This window comes from Silurus meridionalis, chromosome 10 (genome assembly GCF_014805685.1).
Source record: "Silurus meridionalis isolate SWU-2019-XX chromosome 10, ASM1480568v1, whole genome shotgun sequence".
NCBI classification, from domain to species: domain Eukaryota; kingdom Metazoa; phylum Chordata; class Actinopteri; order Siluriformes; family Siluridae; genus Silurus; species Silurus meridionalis.
Window position 1 is genome coordinate 16,435,373 of NC_060893.1, and position 17,400 is coordinate 16,452,772.

General features: G+C 40.8%; 1 protein-coding gene across 2 annotated transcripts in view; it reads left to right on the forward strand.

The window, feature by feature from the left end:
- Nucleotides 1-17,400, forward strand: part of LOC124392726 (protein diaphanous homolog 1) — a 129,712-nt gene that overhangs the window by 47,210 nt on the left and 65,102 nt on the right. For both annotated transcript variants that reach the window (XM_046859899.1, XM_046859900.1), the window contains 5 exons: nucleotides 3,270-3,334; nucleotides 7,996-8,175; nucleotides 10,448-10,984; nucleotides 15,014-15,128; nucleotides 15,258-15,266. In XM_046859899.1, the coding sequence (XP_046715855.1) occupies nucleotides 3,270-3,334; nucleotides 7,996-8,175; nucleotides 10,448-10,984; nucleotides 15,014-15,128; nucleotides 15,258-15,266 (906 nt within the window). The remainder of the gene's footprint in view (nucleotides 1-3,269; nucleotides 3,335-7,995; nucleotides 8,176-10,447; nucleotides 10,985-15,013; nucleotides 15,129-15,257; nucleotides 15,267-17,400) is intronic.

The following is a 17,400-nucleotide window of genomic DNA, read 5'->3' on the forward strand; positions in this document are numbered from 1 at the left end:
TTCTGAGAGGATGAGGGTTGGAAAGCTGTGGAAATGTAATGGCAGAACGAGGAACTCAAAAAACCTTCTGATTATTAGCCCGGTATCTTATTTTTCTTTAACTCCTGGCTAGAAGTAGTCTAACAGCCCCTGCCTAGTTCTCCATGATGTATCTGCTTCTGAAATAAGCCTGATTTATGTTTCTATCTGAACAGCAGGCACTCCTGAATCCACCTCCTCACTGATTAGCCGATAGAGACGTGAGAATGAATGGGAGGCAGATGTGCATACCCACATCTCATCGAATGCATTTATCACAGCATGAGTATGACTGCATTTGCCATAGAGTAGAAGCGTCACAGCTTGAAAAAAGCCAAGACTTGTACCCGATTCATCCCTTGCTTTATTTTATTAACATGATGTATATATTTTAATTTGATGTGTAAACTGTAGGGATGGAACGGTACACAAAATTCGATTCGTACCTCGGTTCGGTTCAGTTTTGGTATGATCGGGGGAATGCAAAACACAAAATTGTGGAATTGATTCCCCCCCCCCAATTCATTGATGGACAGACAAGATCATTTATTCTGATCCTTTTCTGATCCAGTTCAGATAAACGCTAAGGGCTTCCCGACTCTAGTTTCTGGCAACTCGCAGAAGCAGTTGTGATGAAGCATAAATCAGGCTTTAGTGTGTGCCATGTTTAGGAACTTAACTCACTTAATTCCAGAACAGACAAAATATAAGCTATGAGTATTCCAGATTGCATTTATTTACACATAATTTCAGTATTGGTAAAGATTTCGGTGTATTCAGGTTTATTCATCCGTAATACCATAAGATTTCAGGATTAAATGCATTCATTAAAAACGTTCTCTTCCACAAACATTGACAAATATTTAGGGACCATTAGTTACTTATTTGTAACATTTTGGAACAGTTTGCCATAACGGCAGTTTTTAATGTCCAGATAACTGAAATGTATAATACTCTTTCCTCATACCATTGTGTTTCCCAGCGTTAGTGCTGTTGTCTGCTGCATTAGCTGAGCTTTTTTAGTTTCAGCAGTTAATATAGAAACCTGTCAGTCTGAGAGTGCTCTATAAAAGAAGAACTAGGTGTGCCATTATCTGTGGTCTCTCTGTGTGTGTGTGTGTGTGTGTGTGTGTGTGTGTGTGCGTGCGCACGCCCTCGTGCTCCTGCTCTTCTCCATGGTTGTATGCTGCGGGTGATATTTTAAACTCTTTCATAAATGTGCTGCTCCTTTTTTTCCTGTCCTCTTATAGCCGAAGGAGAACAGCCTAATTTTGCCCTGCCTGCATTATTTAAAGATTTCCTTTGAACTCTAAACACTGCTAGGCTTCATTTTTTCTTTTTGTGACTATTTCTTTTTCTCTTATTAGCCTCTTGTCCTATTTTGTAGCACTCTAAAAAGTTATAAAAGGAGGAACGGTCCCTGTGTCCATATGGTTCTTTTGCCCTACTTTATCTTCAGTTTCTGTCTTCATTTCCCAAGATAGATTTTGGAGAGATTTGTGCTAGTCTTTGTTACTTTTTTGCACATTTTCTTTTTGTTTCCTTCTGTTTTTCAGTCCTTTACTCAGATTTGTACTTCCTTTGTCTCTTGTCTGTGTGTGTGAATGTGAAAGAGAGTGTATGTAATGCCAAATGGGCATCTCCCACACATTGTGTCTGCCTCAGGCTCTCATTGCCACCCTGTGCTCCTGAATTATCATATTTGCTCATAAGCTATTCTTGCTGGCCTTTAACTTTCAATGTTGATTGTTGAATTGTGGAATTGTTCAGAAAACCACCTCTTACAGGTCAAGCCAAAGCTCTATCACTACTTCAGGGTGTTTCAGGTTTACATTTTTATTTTTTTGGTCTATTTTTTTTTTTTTATCTTACAAGTCATTTGGAACACTTGATCACTATGATCTCTAAGGGCAAGAAGTAGAAGTTTGGATGCAGGACTTGTAACACAAAGACGTTTCAATACTGCGCATGTGTGATTACCACAAACAAGAACTTCTGCATGTAATGGATATGGAAAACACCCACAAGTCACTAATAATAGAAGTTTAACGCTCCACCGTTTAGCTGTAATTCTATTCAGACTGGATTAGATTTCCAGACACTTGCTGGAGGATGTCTGAATTCTGATTAATTCGATTAAGTGACATGACCTCTGGATTAATCGCAGTGTAGATACTCATCACACAAAAAAATACCATGTGCACTGCATACAGCTCACTTTTAATACAGATGAATCGCATTGATGGGCGTATTGTTGGGAGGCGGAGGGACGAACACTTCCTGTGCGAGAGTCTCTCATGGTAATGTTCTGCCGCATAAACCAATGAAATTGTTACCTATACGTAAATCCTGAGAGAATATATAACTTCTTTTTTTATTTATTTTTTTTTTTGGGAATTTCATACAAGGAAATACACTGCTAAATCTTTCCATATACAGGTGCTGAATGCAATACATTTTGCACTCATTGAATGAATGCGTTGCCCACAGATTTGTGTAAAACTAATCCCATCTAAATAAGGCTTAGGGTAATATAAATTTACCTCCGCAATCAATATCTTCTGATAAGACAGACATGACTGAATGTCTTCCCACAGTTGTACTGCAGTGTAGTTTTTCTCATCACTGGAACAGTCCATTAAAAAGTCATTTCAGCAGTTACCTTTCCTGAGAGCGCTCTGGTGTTTATCAGCTAGAATGCCGCACACCTCCATCTCTGAAAGAAAGAATAGTACAGATTAAGACTTTTTCATTATAAGTAACTTTTGAGTGAACAGATTTTTATTTTATTTTATTTTTTCTTCAGTTCAGGGAAATGCGTTAGTTCTTGTCTGGGGTGAATCTCACACATGTGCTGCAAAGGTTACTACATCGAGTTTATTCTGGAAAATTCCTTTAGGATTACTTTATGATTTCTTAGGTTGATTCTTTATACATGGTTGAGGTGGAATTTAGATTGAGGTTTAGTTTTACTGTGAAAGAGGTGTGTGTGTGTGTGAGTGTGAGTGAAAGAGAACCAAGGATGGGGTTTTAATTAGGTTGCTCAGTAATCAGAGCACGAATCAGAGGAGACACAGACTCATCACAGTGAAGGGCACTTTATCCTCACAGCCAGATAAATGTGACACACACACACACACACACACACACACACACACACACACAAACCTCACTCACTCTCTCATTCTTTTCTTTCTCTCTCTCTCTCTCTCCCTCTCTCTCCCTCTCTCTCTCTCTCTCTTTTTTTCTAGATAACATGGTGGATAAGACAAAAGTAGAGATCAGTGAGGCCAAGGCCATGGAGCTGGAGAAAAAGGTAAACACCAACACTTGTGCATGTATATACAGACCCAGCTTCTCTCTCTCTTATTTCCAAGGTCACAGACACACTTTTCTATCATTCCGGGTTTCATATCAAACTTTCTCGGCACATTCACATTTCTCAGTGATACACACACTCAGTGTGTCAGCTGGCAGATGTGTAATTTGTGAGAGGAGATGGAAGCAGACAGGAGATTTCCTCTTCCTCCTCTTTGACAGGCTTTCTCCTAATCCCTCCCAGCAAGACTCTCACTCTCACACACTCCACAATTATCCCTGTGTGTGTGTGTGTGTGTGTGTGTGTGTGTGTGTGTGTGTGTGTGTGTGTGTGTGTGTGTGTTTGAGAGCAATCTCATATACTGCAATTTTCCTGTCAGTGCCCAAAATCAGGGCATAAGGAGATGCCCTCTGTCCAATTTGCGAGTGTGTGTGGATGATGACCCCTATCAGGAGGCTGTCTGACAAGTGTTTACTCTTTCCCTGCCTCTCTTCCGTGTTCCTCCTTGTCTAATTTAGAGTAATAGCTGCGTAGCAAAGGAGGAAAGGAGAGAAACAGACCCTCATTACCAGCCCATGTAGAGCGACAGCATATGTGTGTGAGAGAATGTGTGAGAGACCCTTCAGTTTCCACTGATGCCACATAATTACATGTCTGGCTTGTAAACACATTCTTGTCAGTGTCCCCAAAAATTGTTGAAGCCTTTCTGTCCCTGTCTGAGTGTGAGAGTGAATGTGAAAGATAGAGGGGGAGGAGAAAAAATCTGAAATAAATACAAAAACACTACCAGGGACTCGGCATTGGACCGGACCAAAATGTGCGGGTTCTCTTCTCAGAAATTCTCATTTTGGCATCCGTAATAGCTATTTTCCTCTGCCAAAGTGACAGTGCTAAGATAATAGTTTCCAGGAAAGCAGAGCCATTGACAGCAGGGGTTTTAAAATATGGTCAATGAAATTTTAAGATCATTTTATAAACATATTATTAGTGTAAGTGGGAGAAAAAAAATACTGAAACGATGAGTAACAAAACAAGAAACTTTGTTACGGGAAGTTGCAGTGATTTAATTAAACAGGAAGCGTTTTTAGTGTTTAGAACCGTCTTCTAAAAAAGCTGGGCTCATTCTGCCATTTTTATATGCCAGGCAGTAAATGGGAGATAAAGATGTGAGTAAGGAACAAAAGAAATATCAGATCTTGCACTATAGGATTCATTTAAGCCAGTTGTTTGGGTTTGTTGCTTTATTTTGCATCATACCTAATTTGCATATAATTGAGTGAGAATATCAAGGTAAATGTCGCTCGTCGTGCTGAAAACCCGACGTTGCCTGAGCACATACACAGAAAATGAACACTTGCTTCTCGTTCTGCAGCTTGCTATTGTGAACCAGGGTTCAGAGCAAAAGGCTGAAAGCAATAAAGAGCGTTAGTTGTTCTGCTCCGTGATGTTCTCCGTAGTGACATCTTTGTGCTGTGTGTAGATGATGTTGGATAAAGTTCTCAAAGTGGTTCTTACCACCAATTTGCTGGTTCCCTGAAGCAGCACTGAAACCTTGTCAGCAGAAGAAGGATTTAATCAGCCTGCTCCTTCTCTGTGACTTCTGCTTGATGACGTTATCGAGCAGAGGTCACTGGCTTCCTAAACATGACTTCAGAAACGTCTTCCTCCTCAGAACGCACAACCCTTTTGAAAAGAATTCCCTTCACTTGTGCTAGCGGAGTCAGTCACACTCCACAGAGAACACATTACAGAACGAGCTCATTCTTTTGTATGCGTTCTCTCCGTGTTGTTACTTTGAGTGCAAAGGATTTGGACAGGGGAAACGAGCACGCAAGTCAAACATTGTATTTGCATCGAATCTTCTGCTGCATCCACCAGAGATAAGAGATCAGTGGATGCAGTAAGGGAACGCATGAAAGCAAGATGTGAGATGACTCACTTCTGGTGTCTGTAGGACAATTTAGTCAAAGTATTTAGCAAAGAAAAACATTTGTGAAGGTCCAGATTTCACAACTTTTTAATGTTTAACCATTGATGATGATGATCCATGAGTTGAATATGCTTTGTTCTCGTAGTGGTGCTTCAGACACGTACTCCTCTGTGCAGTCATCTGTAAACTTCTCATTTAAATAGTCATGTCTTCTCTTCAGTAATCAGAGCCGAGAGGAAATTAAATAAAAAGAAATCAATGAAAGATTAAGGAAATTCTTTTTTCTCGCTGAGCTAATTTACATATTAATTTACATAAATCCATGTGTTTGGCCACAGCAGAGGATCTGCTATAGAACCAGAGATGGCTTTTCGTATGTCAATCAGGTCTGTTGTTTTTTTTTTATTTGTTTGTTTGGTTTTATTTCCCCTATTTAATCCACACTCCTCCTTGATGCACAGAAATACTTTGCTGGACCATGATTTCTCCAGTTGTCAACAACTGATTTAGCACAAAAGCAAGCAACATTTTAGACCTTAGCAGTGCATGCAACACTTTTTGTCAGGCTTTCTTTGTGAGAATTATTTTGTGAGAATCTCCTTAAGACTTGGTTCAGATAGATTTGTTTTCCTTATGTGGAGAATAGTGGCACATCTTTTGAAAGCAGAGCAGCACTGGGCGTTCCTCACAAGCTTGAGTTCCCTCTTTGCCACTGTGGTTAAATGCCAGTCAATTTCACTGTTGACTCCATTTGCCTCTGACACAGTGCACAATTGTTGTTTGTGACATGGCCAGAAGTGGCTTACTTTTTCACTACAAGTCTTTGCTCCTTAGGAGAAGGCTTTGGCTTGCATTCAGCTAGCAGAGGTCCTACACATTTCTCTTTCCCTTAGACATAAAAATACATTTTTGCTACACTGATTGTGAAGAATATTTCTTGACAGTCATTTTTTAACTTTTTAATGAACAGTTAGTTTATGGTTTGGACGTGTGCAGAGGAGGGACATGGGGTAAATCGGTAGGAGAATGCTGAGGATGGAGCCACCAGGAAGGAGGAAAAGAGGAAAGCCAAGGAGGCGGTTTATGGATGTGGTGAGGGAAGACATGCAGGTAGTTGGTTTAAAGAGGCAGATGTAGATGACGGGGGAATGGAGACGGAGGTCCTGCTGTGGCGACCCGTAATAGGAGCAGTCGAAATAATAATAATAAGAATTAACAGCTAGTTTACCTTGATACAGTAGCATCATTCCTTGCAGCAGGGAAAGTTCAATGCACTTGTAAACAGTGTATAGAATCTATAGTAAAATAATCGTTCTTTGGTAGCCCAGACTTGGTCATTTTTTTTTTTTATTTATTGATTTATTTTTTTACAGTACATGAGCTACTGTCTAGTCTCTATTATGACTGCTGTTCACTGTCAGTCATACTTAAGCACTTGTATGTCTAAGAAATACAGCTGGTTTATGCCAAGGTTTTTAGTGGTAAGTGAATCTCCTCGCTTTAATGGAACCATCTTTATCGAGGACCATAATCGTTTACTTTGTGCAGCTGCGGATCAGCAAAGCTCAGCGGGTATATCAGCTTATTCCTCTATCCATAACATTAAGAAATCTCAACTGAATCAGATCACGCTGTAGCATCTCCATGGGATCGAGGAAAGAATTACAACCAGGCGAGTCAGAAATTTCCATTTTATACTGTCTATTTTATTCATGTTTTGGATCATTGACATGTTTTAAGACTCTTCCGTCCATTCCAAGCCTCTTTCTTACATAAATACACTGACAGTATGTTTCAGTGCTCCCGATTCATCAGAATTCATTGCTACCTCTGTAATTGCAAGTTTTTCGGGTTCAGAGGCAACAAATTAGTCTCACATTAATATATCTCCTCCGCCAAGCAGTTGGAATGAGGTTTTAGTGTTTGTAGGCTGTGAACATTTATCAGTATGTTCCACATGGTCCTTATCAGATTAGTGACAGACAGCTGTATTTATTTTCTCTAATGGTCATCCAGTCCATCAGGTTTTCACTGACCACGAATCAATATATATAAAAAAAAAACATTTTCGATACTGGGTGAGTAAACACTCTGCCATGCCAAATGGCAATATACAGATCAATCAGTGGATGGAGCAAGGAGAAAGTCGGCTGAGAACATCACCTAAGAAAATAATTGACTTTCTCAATTAGAGATTGGTGAGACAGAACTTCAACACTATTAGCAAACTTTTAAATTTAGTAAATTTGCCATGTCCCATGCTTAAAGTGTTTGAAACAGACTTTTTTCTCCCCCTGCAGTTAGCATCTCTGAGTCAAAGGAGCAATTTATCAAATGTGCAATGGTTGAATACAGATAGAGAGATTGGTAAAATGCTGTGACAGGAGGTAAAAAAGGCCTGGAAGCTTCACTGCTTCCCCACAATGTTCTGTCTGCTCAGTTTCATATTTCATGGCTGCGATGGCAGACAGATGCAGCATGAACACACAGCTTGTCAGATGCATCAAGTTGCTGCTGACCCACGTCTCGAGCGCTGTGAATCCCTGCAGACACTTCATGTTCCCTGTGACTACAGTCCATATTCAGCACTTTTCAACATGGTTTATTGAGCCCGGTGTATTCTAGCATGCATCCAGCCATATGTTTGAGGGCTGCCTGGATGCTGTGATCTGCTATTAAATTTCTACAAGATTTTTAAACTGACTCTGATTGTGTGTTTGTGTTGCAGCTGGATGCCGAGTTGACTGCACGCCATGAGCTGCAGGTGGAGTTTAAGAAGATGGAGGGCAACTATGAACAGAAAGTCCAAGATCTCAGTTCTGAAAAAGAAGCTCTTGGAAATGAGAAGGCGGACAAAGAGAAAGAGAACCAAGGGCTGCATGGAGAAGTTAGCCAGCTCAAAGAACAGGTACTAAATCACACCAAATTCACATCTCATGTGGAATCTTGTGGGTTTAACAGGCCAATGTATTCAACTGGTTCTTTATGCAAACCATACGATTGTCACTGCTTCATTTCTTAATGTCGAAATGTCAATATTTGAGCACAATCTGAAATAAACCCAAATAATGAGCCATTCTTTAGTCACTCACAACAAAGCCACAGCTTTGATCCGAGATAAAAACAGAAACTAATCCACTGACATGAAAGCAGCTCTGTTCACTCACCAGAAAATTAACCCTTTCCAGGTCCAGACAGCCGACAGCACAAAAGCCTTAGGCGTATGTACATAATGTAGAAATGTATGTACATCTTGTTTACAGGACTGTTTCATGCATAAATCATTAGTTTGTTGATTGGGGGACGGGGAGGGGTGTTTCAAATCTATGTTTAACAGTCATACGATGTCAAATCATAAGATTGTCTTCAGACTTTAACTCTGTGGAAAAGTTATAATCTTATGCTCCGACATCGTATGACTGTTAAACATAGATTTGAAACCCCTTTTTTTCTATGCGAGTCCGAGATCTGAGTGCTGGAGGAAAACCAATGTGTGGGAAATAATAATGTAGAAAAAGTTAACTAGGAGAGAGCACGTCTTTTTGTTTATTGACCGTACTTTCGGAAACATTTAAATTCGTGCTCTGGAGTGAGCAGTAATTGAATGTAATTTGAATAGTTTGCATCTTAGTCAAGTGATAAGAGGAAGGAAACATTTCACTGTGTTTTTGGAAAGTAATCATCTTCAGAGTAATGACATTAACGCTGCTTGTAATTGGGGCATATTACACCCTTCTGTTGTTGATGATTTTTCTATAACGGCATGTTTATATGCTCAGCTGCTTTATTCCTTACTAATTTGACGTGGTAATGATTCCTGCAGTGCGGTGAAAATGCAGACCAGGAACTAATCAAGGATCCGTGTAGTTTTAGGTTATTTTTTTATCCGTGGAGCTCTGGATCGCTGTTTCCAAACTTTTTACTTCTTCAAAGAGTTCTAGCGTCTCCACGGATACCTGCCTGTTGGCAGGGGAACCCACAAACAGTACACTCCAAGCAGTGAATGTGTGTGTTAAAGGAATAATTATAGTTGATGGGGATAGGAGAAAAGTATGAGTCAGCAAAAGCAAAGAAGTTCAAGTGGATAAGAGGAGAAAGGCGGCAGAGGAGGAGGCACGTATAGACAAAATATACAGATGGATGTGAAAGAACCAGACGGAGCGCGAGAGAAACTTGCTGAGCTAAACACAGCCTGTCACCCAGACCGGCGTTTAATGTGGAACAGATAAACAACCGTCAGAAACGTTGTCATTGTCACATCACACACCCTCACACGCTCTTTATAAGCGACTATGGGTTTTGCAGCATCAGTGGAATTGTTACATTTCAAATACTGGTGCACCCCAGATAATTGGCATGAGAAACGTCTGACTCCACTGCCTTTCACTTCTCCCTCTTTTCCATCAGTTTTCCCCTTTCCCCTGATGTGAAATTAGCAGACTGGTCATTTTTAATGAGCTGTGTCGACTTCTGGATAATTATATTATCCTTTTAATTAGACATGGATTTATACTCTGCTCATCTCTGTTCAATTTCAGCTATGACCTTTTTACATCTGCTTCTTCTCCTTCCACCCCCTCTCTCTCCATCCTTGTTTAACCTCATTATTTGTCCCAGGGTTTTGAGTAAACTCTGCTTCTGTGAGAGAACTTCTCCTGACAACAGTATGACTGTGTAATCCACATCATTTAGCAACTTCCATCAACAGCGTTCTGTCCTTGAACTATATTTGGATCTGTGGAACTTCGAAAAATGTGCATTTTGTATTGTTTTTCCTGGTCTATGCCTCCTGGTGCGGCATTACTGTATGGTTCATTTATTATTTACAATTTGGTTAAATTCGATGTATTGCTTCTCATGTAACCTTATAAGCCAATATTGACTTATTTCCATTATTTTGTATTTTAAAATTATTGTGCTTTATTGTATTATAAAACTATATATTTCTTATTCAATTTAATTGTCTATCTCTCAAGAATATGAAATACATCAGTGGGGCGCTTGTGATTTAATGCTTCAGAGTCATTAAAAAAAAAACAATGACCTTTTCTTGAGCTCTTAATATCACAGCTAGATTCGTTTGATTAATCAGGGGGAAGGGAGGAAAAACTAAATGCAGTTAATTGTGCAAAATAATGAGAATGTTCATTAGTATCTATTTTTCTGTTTTTATCTCTCAGATTGAAAAACTGTCAAAGGATCTTAAGGAAACCAAGACGAAACTCATAACAGTGTCTATGTCTGTGCCAGCATCATCTACCCGCACTGACCCATCAGCCTCAGCCTCTTTGCCTGTCCAAACAGGCATGCCACCTCCACCACCACCCCCTCCTTTGCCTGGCCAAATAGGCATGCCCCTTCCCCCACCGCCTCCACCTCTACCTGGCCAAATAGGCATGCCCCTTCCCCCACCGCCTCCACCTCTACCTGGCCAAATAGGCATGCCCCTTCCCCCACCACCTCCCCCTCCACCTCTCCCTGGGCAGGGAGGAATGATACCCCCTCCACCACCTCCATTACCTGGTATGCCCCCACCTCCGCCTCCACCTCCAGGATTTCCAGGAATGCCACCCCCTCCTCCAATGCCTGGGATGCCTCCACCACCGCCAGGAGGGATGGGAGCCTGGGCTGCTCCTGTACCACAATTACCATTTGGCCTAAAGCCCAAGAAAGAGTACAAACCAGAGGTGCAGCTTAAAAGGGCCAACTGGAGTAAGGTGAGTTCAGGAAATGGGTTGTGTTGGTGGGTGGGGTTACTGCTGCCCTGAGTTCTGATAAACCCAGCTGGCTGATTTACCAGCATTGATGGCAATGATCACTGAGCACTGCTTGAATATACTGAATCGACTTTAATAGCTTGAAAATAAAAAGGAAAGAAAAGCAGGGGTTCTTTTAAAGTTTTAAACTCTTAAATCTTTCCATTCGCAGAATGCTTTCCACAACCTAGTCCACATATTTTCCTCACCTTGGTTCTGATTCACAAATTCCTGCAGCTCCTCGACTTTACACAACCACTACTCTAGATCATGCCTCAGTTTGATCATTTCTGACTATTAGCATCTTCTTAAAAATTCACAATTTGTGTTATAGCTAGCTATATTTTGTAAGGTGAAATGGCAGTACCAGCTCTCTTGGCTCTGCTTAAACCACTGAGTAGCTTAAAGGTTGAATTATTTATTTTTATTTTTATTTTTATTTTTTAAGATGCACGAATTGCATTCATTTGCAAAACATAATAATTAGACTGAGTTGAAAATGATGTGTTTTAATGGCAACAGGGATTTATACTGGGGGGAAAAGTAATGCAGGCTTAATGCTTTTAATATAGAATTAAGAAATTGAGATTTATCACAATACATGAATAATTAACTTTTAATTGGATCGCTCTCAGAAAGTGGAGATTGAATGGAAATGTAACACTATTGAGAGCTTGACCCTGGAATAGCACGCCATTACACGCTTCTATTGTAATACGAATAAGTCGCATACTCCTCAGATGTGAATGCAGTATTATGAATTTGAGGACCGAGAATTTCTTTTCCTGCAATACCGATTTTTTTTTTTATTTAGAGTTTGTTTTTAATTTATAGTTGCCCCACATACAAGGTTCAACTCCTAGAGATGTTTTATATATATATATATTTAAACAAAATGAGTTTCATGGTTGTGCAATAAGTGCACCTTGACACTACTACTGAATAGTCTGCATCCCATTGTCTACTTCAGCTACTGAGAGAAAGTAAAGATTCTATCTTTCTATCACCAGACTCAAATGATATCCTAAACGCATGATGTGACAGGAAAACATTTGCCTACAGTAACTGCATTTCAGGGTCACCATTGCAATGTGCTAATCAACTTTATATGGAAATTAAAATGACTACATCTGTACAGATGTCCTGGATATTCATGTGCTCCTTTCCGATGATAACATTAGTAAGCAACAGTGTGAGATGCGACCATTAATTTTTTATACGTGTGTGTGTGTGTGTGTGTGTGTGTGTGTGTGAGAGTGATACGAAGCTGTCTGTATGAAGCCTCAGCACTGAGAGGCAGTGAGATTTGATTTGAGATTGCCCCAGTTCTATGCAAATTAGGTATGACTGCGTGAAGCAAAAAAAAAAAAAAACGAATAAATGATTTCCTGGATCGGTGTGATAGTAGTGAGGTCTGATTTTTAGTCCTAACTGTATGTACATTATGCAAGGAATGTATTCAGACTTGCATAATTGTCATCGGTTTCTTTTTAAATTGACTTATTTTATCAGCCTACACACAATAAGCGCCAAGTAGTCAAGTGAAACTTAAATGTATTTAGCATTGACACTTAGCCAAGACACTGCTGATCGAGCTCAGGTGCATTCTATTTGCTTTCTTTACCTTGTAACTCCATCTTGCTTGGAAGGTGGTAGTTCAGTGGTTAAGGCATTGGACTTTAGATTGGAAGGTCATGTGTTCATACCCCAGCACCACCAAGCTGCTACTGCTGGGCCCTTGAGCAAGGCCCTTAACCCTCACCTGCTCAGTTAAAGGTCGCTCGGTATAAGGGTGCCTGCTAAATACCGTACTGTGCTAGTTATGAGGACCAAAGCATTTCTATGACTTCTTGGAATGAGATCATCATTTTCAAGCACAAGTTTTACATGTGAGCTTTCCATCAGTCACATAGAAATTTTCCCAGAAAATATAAGACAGCAGGAGGCCATTTCCAGTTTCGGTTGCAGCTGTTTTTTTTTTTTTTGACGACAGCTTGATGTGTCAGGGCCCCTGGTGTGTGTGTGTGTGTGTGTGTGTGTGTGTGTGTGTGTGTGTGTGTGTGTGTGTGTGTGTGTGTGTGTGTGTGTGTGTGTGTGTGTTATCAAAAAAGTACAGGGTGCCTAATCGCATTTTTACCTACATATGAAATCCTTGTGTGACTATTAGTTCTTCTGTTTCTTCTCCTCCCTCACTTCATTTTGTCGCGTTCCCTCGCTCTCCCTCATCCTCAACAGGACTTAAAACATCAAAACGGTTCCGTCTCCTCTGTTAGCCTAAAGCTACTCTTTAATGGCTGCATTCGAGTTCATGAGTGTGTCTCCCTCACTCTCTCCACCTCTCCTGCTTTCTTCTCCTGGTGAGAGCTCTTTGACGAGGATGTCAGTGAAATTGCTTTTTAATAAGCCTGCTTCTTTTAACTGTGCATGTGAAAGATAATTAAATTGCTGCTAGAAAGGACATCATTCTTTTGTAATTTAAACTAACTTTTTTTTTTTTTCTTTTGCGCTCTTTCTCTCCTCCACCGCTTTTTCACTATCATGTACTAAAAGTCGCCTGCGCATGCACTCCGGAATGCTCACAGTCGCTCATCAGAAAGCAAAGTAAAAGGAAATTAGGATCAGAGAACTCTCTTCGTCCTTTCTAAAGTCTCTCTCTTCTTTCTGTTTCTTCCATAGTCCATAGTTTTTCTTATATTACAGTGCTGTTACTATTACTAGTGCTGTTGAAACCTAATTTTGTTTCATGCACCTTAAAAAAAATCATGTAATGAAAAGAAGAAATGTATGTGTTGAGTGATTTAAAAAGGATGGACAGAAACGGCCGAAGAAAGAAAGGACTGAACAGAAGAACGAAATGACAGATAATAGAAAAGATTGGTGCGATGGGGTGTATCATGTTCTCCCTCCATGACTATATTGAACCTTTTTGTGCCGCTTTTCATCTTTTGTGTGGCTAAAACCGGGATCAATTCCTCCGTCATCTTTTTCTTCTCCCACTTTAAACCCCTCCCCCCTTCTTTTAATTCTTATCTGCTCGTTTTTTATTTTTTTGGCTAACTTATTCATTTTTCTAGAACGATGGTTGTTAGTGTAAGCCTGTGCATTATCGCTGTTGAAAAGTGGCCTGTGCAACAGCATCAGCACGCACACACACACACACACACACACACACACACACACACACACTCGCTCCTCAGAGGCCTTCAGCAGCTCAGATTGTTCACCCTGCCGCCAACAGAGATTAATTGACTTAAAGTTGTGTTCATGTAGCGTGGACCAAGTTTCAGGGGCGCTGTGTCTTTCTGAAAGGGGAAACTCATTCGAGCTAAAATAGCATGTCGTTGGTGATAAAGCATTCACTCGTGATAATCCATTAAACCTCTAATTGGGAATCGCTGCAGCTGGCAGGGTAGTTATTATTTCTGCAGTAAGAACGGATTTCAGAGCAACTACAACAGCACTGATCTTGTTTGCTGTAATATATTGTGTGCTTGAAGTAAATTGTTAGGGAACTCGAGCTCTGCTGTTTCAGCAACAGAGTAATAGGACTCGAGTTTATATATGATGCATGTTGTAATGCTACTTGAGGATTCGGCTCCGTGTCACGTGATGTTCCAAGTGCATTATTTAAGGCTGGGTTTGTATATGGACAGTTTTGTGACGGCTGTTTTGCTATATATTGATTCGCGACATCTTACTTTCAGAAATAAATGTGAGGCATGAGTGATGAAACAGACAGAGACAGAAACAGAGGGTTTGGGAGGGTCTGTGGGTGAACTGATATTTTGGTATATAAATTAATTTTACTGAATAGACAAATGGATTGTATTGGATGGATAGATGAATGGATTTTTGCCAAATCGATGGAGGGATGGGTTCTGGGGCTGATGGATAGATGATTTGGGCAAAGGGATGATTGACGGATGACATTGAGTGGGCAGATGGATGGATGGATGACTGAATGGACTTCTCTTCTCTTGTGTGTTGTAGATCGCAGCTGAGGACCTTTCAGAGAGCAGCTTCTGGGTGAAATCCAAAGAGGCCCGTTTTGAGAGTAACGAGCTTTTCTCCAGACTCACTCTGGCGTTCTCCTCACAGACCAAGAGTAAGTGGTGTAACTTATCATAACTTTTTTTTTTCTTTCTATTAATAAATGCACCCATGTCTAGCATCCAACTTATTATCTTTATTTTTTTTTATCTGTTTTTCCTACATGATTGATCTACCTTCACAGCCTCAAAAGGTAAGCTGTGTGTGTGTGTGTGTGTGTGTGTGTGTGTGTGTGTGTGTGTGCGCATGAATGCATGTATTTGGGTGTTCAAGCAAACCGCTGCTCTCGGTGTAATGCTTTTCTACGCCGGATGTATAGATGCTTAGTAGGATGAATGGAAGTCTCCAAGGTTGGATGGATGTTGAAACAGGTGGATGGTTGCAGAAATAGATGGATGTGAGGCACAATGCTGAAATTGATGGATGGATGTGTGAGACTGGTAGCTGGATACAGAGATACAGGACTGCACTACTGATCACATGCTATAAAAGCACTGCTTAGGAGTTGGTAAAGTTGCTCTAACTCTATTACACACACTTCACTTTGTCCACAGTCGAACAAAGATCCATGAAGATACGTGAATGGGTTTAGGGACAGAGGGACAGATGCTGAGATATATTTTGTGTGGATTCGGGGATGGACAGATGGATGTGGATAATTTTGGGGAAGGCGGGATGGATGCTGTGATATGCAGAGGGATAGTTTAGAGATAGGTGGGTGTCTTCAGGAAAGGAAGGATGGATGCGTAGATAAAGAGATGGATGTGAAAAGGCGTATCGGGATAGATGTGATGAATGGCTGAGATAGAGGATATACAGAGTGGAGGGATGGATGTTTAGAAGAATGGTAGCATGCTAAGAGAGGTGGATGAGTTTAAGGACAAAGAGAAAGTGCATTGCATTGTGGAAATGGCAGGGTGAGGGGATTGTGCCTGTGTGTGTGTGTGTACGCGTGTGTGTGTGTGTACGTGTGTGGTGCTTATCTCTGTAGAACGGCCATCACACTTCTTAGGACTTTGTATGCAAAACTCCTCTCATACTGAATTTAATATGAGCATGACCTTTTGAGGTGTGTGTGTGTGTGTGTGTGTGTGTGTGTGTGTGTCTTTGTCCTCTGTGCAAGTCTACTCAGTGTCAAACTACTGCCACATATGTCCCTGTGGGATGTGTGTGTGTGTGAGATTCTGCAGTCACAGCCTTCTTCCCCTGCTTATATCGTCACCTCTATCACCTCTCTCCTTCTTATTCCTGTTCTGTTCTTCTCTCTCTCTCCCTCTCTTTCTCTCTCTCTCTCTCTCCCCCTCCTCTCGCTCTCTCTCTTCCTCTTTTTCTCTCTCTCTCTCCCTCCCCTTCTCTGTGTCTCTCTCTCTGCTGTCAGAATTCCGTGTACTCGTCTCCTCCATATTTATGCACCTGATTCAGTATGCAATAACCTCCAACTTAACGAGGGAGTGTGTGCCAACTATATGCTCACACACCGCCATGGCTGTGGGATTTTTTTATTCTGGTATGAAAAGTTTGAAGACTTGAAATGTCATATCTGTCAGCTGTCTTGGACCATCTGAGCCATGTGTGTATGCATTCATTCATCTGTCTGGCTTGATGCAGGATAACCTTTTCTGATATCTGTCTGTAAATGAATGCTGCCCTTTTCATATTCTTCATCTGTCCAATCCTGCCTGTAAAAAACTGTGTGTTTGTTTGTGTGTGTGTGTGTGTGGTAGCAGTACTTTGCATTTTGCTGCTCTTTTCTGTCAGACATTTTGACCTCCCTCTTGCTCTCTTTCGGTCATCCCTTCCTACCCAGCCAAGCGAAAGGACACCACTGCCAGCCAAATGCGACCTCTCACTTCTCTTTTTCCCGTTGTCACCCTCTCTTTCTCTCCGCATGCTGATGGCAGGGTTGCAGGTTGATGATGGCACCAGTGAGGTCGTAGGGCTTATTGCTGATTTCATTGACTGCCCTGTAGCAGTTATTTTTTTATACTGGCGTTCCCTATATTTCTCTCTCTCTCGCTCTCTCTCTCTCACTTCCATATTTAGAAACAAAACATGAAGGCCTGGATTAAAAACTAGTAATATACCAGGCATAGTTGATTACTAAATGCATAAGCCCAGATGAGAAATATATAGACTGAGAAATGCAACACTGTATGCACTCCCCATCATTTATTTTTTATTATTTTGGTTGTTTCAGTATGCTGCAGACAACTACATAAATTTTTGAAACGCTCGAATAGATTCCTGGCATCAAAAGGTCATTTTTGGGAGAAGTCTGTAAGCATATACACAGACTGCTAAGGCAATGACGGGCCTGAAGACAGCAA